General features: G+C 43.4%; 1 protein-coding gene and 1 long non-coding RNA gene across 3 annotated transcripts; one reads left to right on the top strand and one right to left on the bottom strand.

Moving 5' to 3' along the window:
- Window positions 1–4,243: 4,243 nt before the first annotated feature.
- On the bottom strand, window positions 4,244–5,635 carry LOC124296795 (uncharacterized). The gene is made up of 3 exons (XR_006906460.1): window positions 5,503–5,635; window positions 5,260–5,407; window positions 4,244–5,077 (listed from the first exon to the last, which is right to left on the bottom strand). It is a non-coding gene; the product is annotated as an uncharacterized LOC124296795 (long non-coding RNA).
- Window positions 4,926–8,140, top strand: LOC124296789 (proteoglycan 4-like). 2 transcript variants are annotated; one of them, XM_046747143.1, is made up of 3 exons: window positions 4,926–4,963; window positions 5,303–5,482; window positions 5,555–8,140. In XM_046747143.1, exons 1-3 carry the CDS (start codon window positions 4,946–4,948, stop codon window positions 7,571–7,573), a joined length of 2,217 nt encoding a protein of 738 aa, XP_046603099.1. In that variant the 5' UTR covers window positions 4,926–4,945; the 3' UTR covers window positions 7,574–8,140. The 2 variants fall into 2 exon arrangements, with proteins under 2 accessions (XP_046603099.1, XP_046603098.1); XM_046747142.1 differs by having other exon boundaries at window positions 4,934–4,963; window positions 5,247–5,482.
- Window positions 8,141–10,601: the final 2,461 nt, after the last annotated feature.

Genomic DNA, 10,601 nt, shown 5'->3' with positions numbered 1-10,601 from the left:
TTCGCGTTTCACGATCGACTGTTAATTGAAATCTAGTTATTGACCATGAGATTAGTCTGCTGAATTGAATAAATCAGCTGGCCAGTGAGCTGACAATTTGCAACTCATGGAACTTTCCGGTCTATGCGAGAAAGCGAGAAAATCCGATTGCAAATTGAACAGAGCAGTCGAGCTGTTGAGGAAACCTTGACATTGAGGATCTGGCAAATGTAGGCCAATATGCAGCAGCAGGCACGCGTGACTGCAGAAGACTTGGCAAAGTGGCGTATATATGGAAGTTTTGTTGAACCGCATCCACTCAGCGCAATTCCATTGCCAGCGAAAGCTGCACACAACGTTTATACCGACAGTCGTCTGTACTTTCTAAACTTCAGCGTTATTTCGTTTCACGTTTATCTCGTACGCGTGTTATTCCCAAAACGACATCTTTCCTCTAGTTATTTTCTTCCGAGGAACCAACAAGTTGCTATTGTGGTTACCAACAGATATGCGATACAGAACTGGTATCCAGTTCGCAAATGCACGCTCTGCGAATACTTTCTCGTTTGTTGACCTCGGGCATATAACTTGTTTTTGCAAATTTACTCTTTGACAAATGATATACATTCGCATAGCGCTTAGCAATTTTCTCAGACTCTGCACAACTCGGTACTGTAATTTTTTTAAATTTCTAATCACGAGAAATTCAACGGACTCTTTTCAAAAATCTTAAAAAACGTGGGTGTCCAAATTATCCGCAAAATTTCCACCTAAGAATTTCAACACTTTAACAGGTACTGGTAGAATTTTTGCAAAAAATGAACAGACATCTTGCATAAAAATCAATTCCAACCGTTCAAAATGTAGGACCTTTCTGACTTGGGTTTGAAAACAAACCTCCCTCAAAGATTTATGACCAATAGTTCAAATTTTTCTCACGCTTTTCTGAAACCGTTTGAAAGCTGTAAAGATAACCTGTCCCTTTCATTTTCCAGACAAATTTTTTCACCCGGACCTGATTGGAAGGGAATTTTTTTCTTGACTGATGTATCGAGTAGACTTTTTTTTCTGCAACCTTTGCTTCGCTACTCGCATTAGTTGTAACACCTACAGCTACTTTTAACGCAACATCCTTTGGCCGCAGGTAAATGTTAAGCGGAAGTGAATGCTCCTTTTTACGAGACAGGGACAACTAATATGTGCAGTATCCGTGCAGGTGACCCGAATACGTCGTCGAGATCGTCATGTCATATGATCATGTCGTGTGCGTATAAGCATGCTAATCTAAGGAGAATCGGACTCGCCAGATATCGGTCGTAAAAATCACGTACCGTGCAAGAAAGCCTTTCCATACCTACGCGTGCATTGCGATACTCACTGATCGCCGTCTTCGCGAAACGAAAAATTAGCAAGAATTCGATCTTAGTAAGTAATTAATAAGGGAATAAAATTCCCGTGGCTGTATTATTTTTCCTATTACTCAAAACCTTAATACACATGGCGTCTTTGCAATTATAAGAACGCGAATAAATAATTGATACTTTCTGCCAATCAAATTGCAATTATTCAATCGTCAGATCAAGAAATCTAAGAATCGATTTTTCGACAATTGCAAAGAAGGTTTAACGTCAAGACGCCAGAGGGATAATTATTAATTTCATGCGATTTTCACGTTTCTAGTGCCTTACCACTAATTTCCTTACTCTAGGCAACCCAATTGGCACGAATGTAACGCGGGCAGCGATCCACGAGTCACAATATTTATTCATTTGCAAGAGATTATCGGCGTGACGTCATTACTCGCTGTTTTAATGTATCGAATACGTGAAATTTATTCAACTCTTAAGATCTGTGCGTTTTTTTTTTCCTTTCGTAGACACTGATGAGCGTTAACGATTCCGGTAACTAAATTTCTTGGTGAAAATAATCGGAGGGAGTTCTTATCACGATTAAATTATTCGAAAGATTTTGTGTACAGAAAAATTCATGCGTTGGTAAAAACGATTGGTCCGAAGTCGCTCCGAATTCAAATGAATGGAAGGTTGGTAATTTTCCTGAAGCTCGCAATCAACCAAAGTCAAATCAAGGTCCGGAGGAACGATTTGTTTCAAAAGTGATTTAATTTTAGGCCGAGGTATTTCTCACCAGATGCAAATTTCTTCGACATTATCTTTATAACGATCGCGATAGCCTTCGGGGACTTTAATTGTTTCGTTTATTTTTATCGCTGTTTCTTAAACACTTCTCCAAATAAAAGAAAAGGAAAGATAATAACAAAAAAAATTAATATTTCTCTCACAGAACACAGTAATAAGTTCATAACTTCAACCACTCTGCCGACTTTAACGCTCTATTCAGTAAAATATTGCAAATAGTGTAAAAAAAAAAATATCAAACGGGAACTCGAGTCTTTCAACTATTCTACTGGATATTTGTATCGTTGGGTAATTTAGTAGTCGACATTAACGTTGTATTTGGTAACATACAGTACACGTTATTCGTCGCATGTAAGTTTGGTGAACTCAGTTGTGACTTACGAGTGGAGAGCGAAGAAGGAAGAGACGGATTCTAGTTCCCAGAGAAACGGGCAGGAATGTCGGCCACCATATTTGTTTTTTAAGTAGATATGAGGCAGCTCGGTACAAGGCAACGCGAATGAATGCAATTAAATAGGTGTGCCGCCTTCGTACTCCAGTAATAACGCATTTTCTGTGGTTATGATGAAGCTAATAACGAATGCCTCCGTGAATTTGCCCGGAGAATAATTAAAGCTTGCGTAATGCCCGAAGAAATTTAATTGAATTGAAAAAAAAAGCCTGCAGGATGTAAAAAAAAAAAAAAACCCCGCGAGAATATCAAAAGAACTCCGTTCAAGACGATCAATCTTTTTTATTAGCAAATGTTTGCACAAACATCGAAAATCGCGAAGCGATAAATGTTCTAACTTTCGTAAACACTCGACTCGGAAGCATTGATTCATTCTCGTGAGTTTATTCGGAAGGAAAAGAAACCTTCGATCGCCAAGTACCTACCAGAACCTACTGTTACAGAGCTCGCGAAACTGCTTACAACTCGAATAAGGCTCGTGGTAGGTACTGTAATAACAGAGCAAGCATTGTGACGCAGAAAACGTAACATAAATTTCTCCACCGCGGCAAAGAGACATCGACTACTGTAGGAAGTGAAAAAATAGAAGAATAGAAATGGACAATAAGAAGAATGAAAGGAGATCGGACCAGACGACAATTGAACCGTGTGAATAACGTTCTGCAATTAAAAATGTACCACGAAAAATAAACATTCATATGTTGTTGCTATTTTTTTCTCTTCTGTATTTATCTATTACCAAATCTGCTAAGCTTACTCAAGGCACTTACACTTCGGGACTCGACGAAAAAAAATACATGTGTTTGAAATCGTCAGTTCCGTATGAGAACTCGTTAGAAGCGTAAAAACAACGGGCACAGGAAGTGGGAAAAGAGCAAATTCTCTGTCGTGAAGTATGAAGCGGCCAAAGTCGATAAAGTCGCTGTCCAAACCACATGCCAAAGGAAAATCCGGGGACAATGGCTTGCTTTACGTACTCGAGATACAATTTGTATCATGTATCAGGTGACGGGAGATGCTGCGTATAAGAGTGTGTATCCAGCACGATACATACGAAGATCAAAAGAGATAACGAAACGCGAAAAGGAAATTGCGTGATATAATAATTGTCGTGTGGGAGTAGCGGCTGAGGTCTGCTAAGGTTCTTTGCTAGGTATAAGAACTACGGCACAATAAGAGTATTGCACACTATGGGAACTATTGTTACAGATTTTAGTCTACTACTGTTCTACTCTGCTATATACAGCGTAGCTTTGACTCCCACGTGGCTTTCACTTGTCCCCATCGCAACTTTTCAGCGTCTAAATCCTCAATTCTGAATTCCTACTTATGTACATTTATTTCACTCTTTCTTCATCCGTTTAATCTCTTTTCACAGGTCTGTATACCGGTCTCTCACCTGGCCCCGCCGCCATTGTATTGTCTCCTTATTATTTTTGGCATCAGCCTTTTTCTTTTCCAACTTGATCAAACGAATGTTTTATAATATACAACTTTCAAGATTATCGCTCACGGACTATGCGAAATAATCAAATATCGTTCAACGGAAACCTAAATTACAGATCTCACGATAAGAAATCTCGGCACCGATGGATAAGCATCGTACAATCGGTGCTACCGAACAGATCGATCTTGATTAAAACTGTGCTCCATGCTAGGACACCTGGGCAATCGTGTAAACGCTTTTAGAAGAAAAAAAAATAATCAAAATACATGATCGTCATCAAGGTTGTGATTCGGACCACGTCGTGAGTCATTTAATGATCAGGTAAAAAGATTTTCGGACAATCTTGAATCTCACAAACTGTTCTAGTCGATATAATTTTCTCACTGGGCGTTGGAAAGCGTACAAGAATTTTTGATACATGTCACACTAAGAATCGAGGCCCAGGTACAAACGAACCGTTGAAGCCAATTTGTTCCCCTCCCATGACGAACAAGTATTTCTTGATAAAATTTGAACCTCTGGGTGAAAAAGTCGCAGAGAAATACCGCGGTACGGATATGAATTATCAAAAGTGTACGTAACGCGAGAAGATTGGTGGGTTACGTATCACAGAAACTGTAAGAAAGTAACAAAGGTATAGAATTCCAATTGTAAAAGGGTGCACACTACACATTCTGTTTACTTCACTTTCCTGAGCCACGCGTTTTAGGTCAACCAGTTACCCGGCACACACAGCCGTCTCATTGTAATTGGCGAATGTTTGGGGGTCATCAAGGTCGCACAGCTCCACGAAGAGGGGAACGCGTCTCCGGCGAAGCCAGGGTGAACGGTGGCAGCCATTGTGTCACTCTATATAACCAGCTCCGGGAAACTCGGCATCCCATTGTCAACACCAGCCGCATTCGCGGTAACATGGGTTCTACCTGCAAGGTGGGTCTTCCTTGTCGCGTTTCCATCGGCCCTCGATCCTCTCCCAATCATTTTCCATCAACGATTAGATATCCCGGATGTGTCCCCGGTCGGCCAGTGATTGACATCCAGTTTCTATAGATTTTTCGTAGAAAGAGATAATCGGTCGCATTGTCGAAAACGTGAAACTCGAGTCGAAATGTGAAGATTCAAGTGTGCCAAATAGTTAAAATTGTAGAATACATAGTAAATGACGGAGTTTTTTATTATTTTTTTTTTTTTTTGATTCCTGCGACTGTTCCAGTCGAGACGTTTACCGTATACCCAAGTTGAATGACGAACCGTCTTCTCTGTTCCAAGATGACGCCATGGCTAATAGCAATATTTTGCTTGGTGACGGCAAGCTGCACAAACCCGATGGATCAGCAAACGTCCGAGACGAGCAACGACCAGCAGGTGGCGATCCTTAAGCAGATAAGAAAGGTTAACGAGGACGGATCGTACACGTTTGGTTACGAGGCTGGGGATGGTTCCTTCAAGGTAAGTTCGAACGATCATACCGTACAGCATGCCCATCGTCTACCGACCATCGTCACTAATTATCCCCGACAGGTGGAGAGCCGCGATGTTTTAGGCAACATCAAGGGCACCTTTGGCTTCGTCGACGCCGAAGGCGAGATCAAGAGGGTGTCCTACTCCTCGTCGAACGGGACTGGTTTCAAGGCGACCACGGTTCCACCGCTCCAAGAACAGGTCTCGGTTGTCCAGAGCATCCCTCGTCTGAACCTGACCTCGACGTCGACGCGAAAGCCGAACGTCGTTTACGCGACTGAGGCCAGCGCAAGGTCTTCGGTGGTCCAGACGATCCCGCGTCTGAGGAAGACGACTACGACCTCGACAACGACGACCAGCACAACGACGACGACCGAGCCACCGTCCTCGAGGCCGACCTACAACGGACACTACATCAGGTCGTCGTCGTCCAGAAACAGGCCCCGTTTCAGCCCGCACCAACGTCCAGCACCACTGGTGGTCGAAGAGGATACGGAAGCGGAGGACGAGGACTCCCAGATAACGCGGCCGGTCGTCGAGGACAAACGAGCCCCTGTTCATCGGAGGATAATATTCGCGAAGAGGCCGATCGAGTCGAGCCACTCACTGCGTCCGATCACGGAGGAGTTCGAGGACCAGGAGGACGAGGTGAAGATCACTACGGGTAACACCCTGCGGCGCCAGCTCAACGAGGACACGACCAAGACCGACAGCGCGACGGAAGAGGCGGTGGACGAGCACGGGGACGTTTACGGTGGCGCGTTGTCGCTCTCGAGGCCGCTCTTCACGACCTCGACGCCACCCCGAGTGGCCCAGAGGATCGCAGGATCACGAGCCGAGCGGCCCAAGACGATCTACGTGAACCAGAACAACCTGGGCCCCGCGAGGTTCGAACCGAATACAAAATACGAGGGCCTAAGCGCTTACGAAACGCGAGAAAAGGACCTCCAGGACCAGGAAAGGAACGCTCAGCCCCAGCAGCAGGTCCTGTTCAGGGCGCCCGTTCAGCCCAGTCGCGACTACGCAAGGCAGAGCTCAGAGCCGGTCTACGTCAGGGAACATCCGGACCAGCAACAGTACCTGAGAGAAGTTCCACCCGAGGGTATAATCGTCGAGGCTCGAAGGGTGCCCGAAGACGAGGACGCTGCGCCATACCGGCAGCTTCCGCTGAGCAGAATCATATTCCGCCCGCTTCCGAACCAACTTTTTCCCGACGCGCAGGAGCAGAGCCAGCCTCGGTACTTGGGGGAGCCGACGGCACCGGAACAAGGACCCAAACCGCGAGTTCATGTCGGACCCAACTTCTTACGGCCCCTGATGAGACCCGTTCCTCGTCCGCTTCCGTATCCGGAGGACGATCAGCAGTCTCCAATTGACGAGACGGACTATTCGCCGGTCCAGGACTACCCCTATAGGGCCCAGAATGTCGCTCCACCCCCGGAACCCCTGCAGCCCATAACACCGCCCCTCAGTCGTCGCGACTTTCAGATCCTCCTCCGGCGACTCCTCATCAGTCAGTACGGGGCCCGGGCCCTGGCCCACCCTCGAACCTACCTCGAGGACGCTCTCTACGACCAGCAAACCTTCCCTACTTACCGGAACGACTATCAGGCCCCGGTTCCGCGGCAAAACCTATTTCGAAACGGTTTCGAACAGGCCCCGCAGCCCAACCAGTACGGCGAACGACTCGCCGTCCATCCGGCGTCAGGAAGACGACCGGGGTTGTCGAGGATTCTGAATCCCGCTTACCAACCCGGGAGGTACGAGGATTATCAGGAGCCTGCTGCTGGGTACGGGAAGCGGGTTTACAGACAGAAGTTCTACGCTCAGGAGGCGGAGAGTCCTGGAAATGACGAGGAAGTCCTGCCACCGCCGGTCAGAGAGGCCCTTCTGCTCAGGATGCTGCAGCTAGCCATCAACCCCGATCGACCCGTCATGGTGCCGGGTGTAATGGCTGCAGCTACTCCGGCCCCGAATCCCTATCGGTACAGAAAAATGGGACCGGTCAGAAGCGTGCAAATAATAACCGACGACTCCGAGGAGGAGAAGGAACTTGGACAAGGTAAAGGAGGGATGTAGATATTTGGGCCCGTTTTGCAGACCCGCTGTTGGATGTTGCTCGCAGAAATACGGTACAAACAATGGGCCTTGCGCGATACCCGGTTAATTGGATTCGTCGTTAGCTTTGGGGATAATGCCGGGGTCACAAGGCTGGGAGTATGTATAATTTTGAAAGAGTGGAACTAGATCGTAGATGAATACAAACGTGAGAATTTATATAACATTACGTAGATTCGTTATTATAAAAAGTTAGATGTACGCCTATTTATGTAATTTTATTTTTAACGCGATTAAACGTTTTAATTAGTAGAAATATGATTTCTCTTTTGATCACTCGTCATTCGGAGGTTGAAATTTCTTGACTTCGTTCAGTCTAGACAGCGATCGCATGTATAAGGAATCGATCTGAAACAGGTTCCCGAAATTATAAATTGAGGTTTTGATTTTGAATATTCACCGTCATACCGAGTGTTGCCAGCGTGTATTTTTGCGTTTCATTTTCGTATGTAAATAAATAATAAACGATGATACGTTATTATGCAAACTATTAAATAAATAAAAGTGAAAGATGAGTAAGATAAGGAGACTGGAGTGTGAGAATTAATTTCATAAGACAGCCTCTCGCGAGTGTAACGAACCTCGCACAACCACTTGAGAATAAGAGAGGGAATAATAATTAGGTATGTAGACGGACCGGGGCGTTGTGCATATGCTGTTGACGGTGTATTACGACATTCTACATAACGCCTCCTCCCACCCACGGCCAAGTATAACGAGTGCGTGAAAACGCAAGTAGAGAAAACCGCATCCGTGAGATTTTCACGTACTCGTGTAACCGTCGAAGACAAAGCCGAGATTGTTGCCGCATTGTTGTTACGAATGAACGTAGAATTTTCGAGAGTCGACTGATTGCGAGTTATATATAACTTGGATCGCTTGTATTTTTAGATTATACAGAAATATTTTTACCCTAAAGAAGGAGCGCCGTAGTTCAAGGTTTCGGATGATATTAATCAATCATGAAAAAATTGCGAAGAACATGAGTGTGATTGATCATGTGAACATTGAAAATATTGATCTGTGGAGAGGTCTGACCATTGATAAGGCCTATAAGGTATTCGATCGTTCGCAATTTTTCCATCCAAGTTCTGTGGGAGGAATGATCACATATTTTCCATTTCGCAACCCCCGGCTGTCCTCCGATAGCTGTGAATCTTCCTCCAATTATGTCACAATAAACGTGACAGCTGTAGTTATACTAATTGTAAAGATAGCATCGTACTGCGCGTTTAAGACATTCTTATCAGATCTGCAAGAGTGGACGGGTGGTTACATCGTTTGATCCAGTGCGCGGATAACAAGATTGACAAAACGCGACAGTTGGTGTTGAAAAATGAGGAGATAAAATATTGCTGTATAATATTCGCGGAGGTTTTGAGCTTGCGGGTAAATTTATGGTCGGTAAAAACCGAGTATAATGTACCCTATCCAGACGAGCAGGCGATATGGAATTATAACGGAGTGTCTAAAAAGATAGTGAAAGAATAATAACATGCTGAAATGCTTGTTTCATGACAAGACTGCGGCAATTGGAAAGCAGTGAAGTAAAATTACCCAAAGAGAAAACGAAATGCGCGTGTAGATGTATACCTAATAAAATTGGTAATTAGAAGTTGTTCAGCGATATTTAATTAACTCTCTCTCTCTCTCTCTCTCTCTCTCTCTCTCTTTCGTTTTTGTATTTAGTTTTAGTTTTATTTTTTAATATTTATTTGACAACTGCTCTTTGTTTTTACCCATTAATTTACCTATTTTACTCGACACTTTGTTTATTTTTAATGATGTTCATTAAAAATTCATTCTGTTCATTTTGTTACTGTTGTTTTTTTTTTTTTTTTTTAACTTCTATTTTGTGTACTTGTTGCGTAATCCTTAGGGGATCGTAGTGTCCGAAGATATATAATAAATCCTTTTCTCTCTCTCTCTCTCTCTCTCTGTCATTAAATACCAGAATTTGACAGGAAGTTGAACAACCGGCGGTCTGAGACGCGGCGATTTGATACCGCCGTTAGATATGATCAAACTCCGTCAAACTCCATTAAAACGATATTTTTGTATCCCTGCCAACAGTTGACGGTGTTGTTTTACTCCAAATAATAAACTAACTAATACCGCAGGTCATCTGAACGTCAATTTTGTGTATATTATAAAATTCGTGAAGAATTATCGGATGGGACCTGGTGATTCAAAATCGTTTAAATCGTTCTCATTGGTAGCTCGGTAAAATTCTCCACAAAACTTCTCCGTTAAGAGAATGTAGTATACGAGTATATCGCTAAAAAGGAGAATGAATTTTCGAAATTTATACCTTGACAGTCAATTATTCTATAGAATGGAGTTTTTTTTTATTCGAAAGTGCGTAGAACGAACTCCGTCGGAGTATTTTTTATGTTTTTTTTTTTTTATTTTTTTGATCAGAACCAATTAGTACGAAGCATTGTCACTGAAAATAACGTCAGCCTTATTAGCTGAGCGGTATTTTTGCAGTGCCAATGGTATCGCAAAAACATCTCAAACTGATTCACTTGAAATTTTTCAGAACAGCTTGTATTCTTGCATAATTTATCTTCTTGGCGAGTGTCGGAATTTTGTCATTTACAATTTTTTTATTCAACTAGACAAAATAAGACGATTGAAAAATAGATGGGATCGTAACAAAGAAGATAAATAATACAACAATACCGTCTCAAAACTTGAAGTAAATGGGTTTGAAACGTTTTTAGGATATCACGAGCACCGGAAAACATGTCACCGAGATAAATGGTTCGAGTTACATTTCGACAATGAAATAAAAAAAAAATTAAAAAAAAAAAAAAGGCCCAGAACTTGCACCGACTCTTTCAACGTTCCGATTCGCGAGCATTTAGCCGAGCGTGGAAGCGCGGCTAGAAGTTCGTGACGAGGGGAGGAACGGAGCAATAAAGGTACAGAAATAGAAGAGCCGGAGAGGCTGTGAGAATCCAAATATCTTTTCAGCGGCAGTTTC

The sequence above is a fragment of the Neodiprion virginianus genome, chromosome 1 (genome assembly GCF_021901495.1).
Source record: "Neodiprion virginianus isolate iyNeoVirg1 chromosome 1, iyNeoVirg1.1, whole genome shotgun sequence".
Classification (NCBI taxonomy): domain Eukaryota; kingdom Metazoa; phylum Arthropoda; class Insecta; order Hymenoptera; family Diprionidae; genus Neodiprion; species Neodiprion virginianus.
Note: the sequence above shows the minus strand (reverse complement) of the source record. Positions and strands in the feature narration are given on the sequence as shown.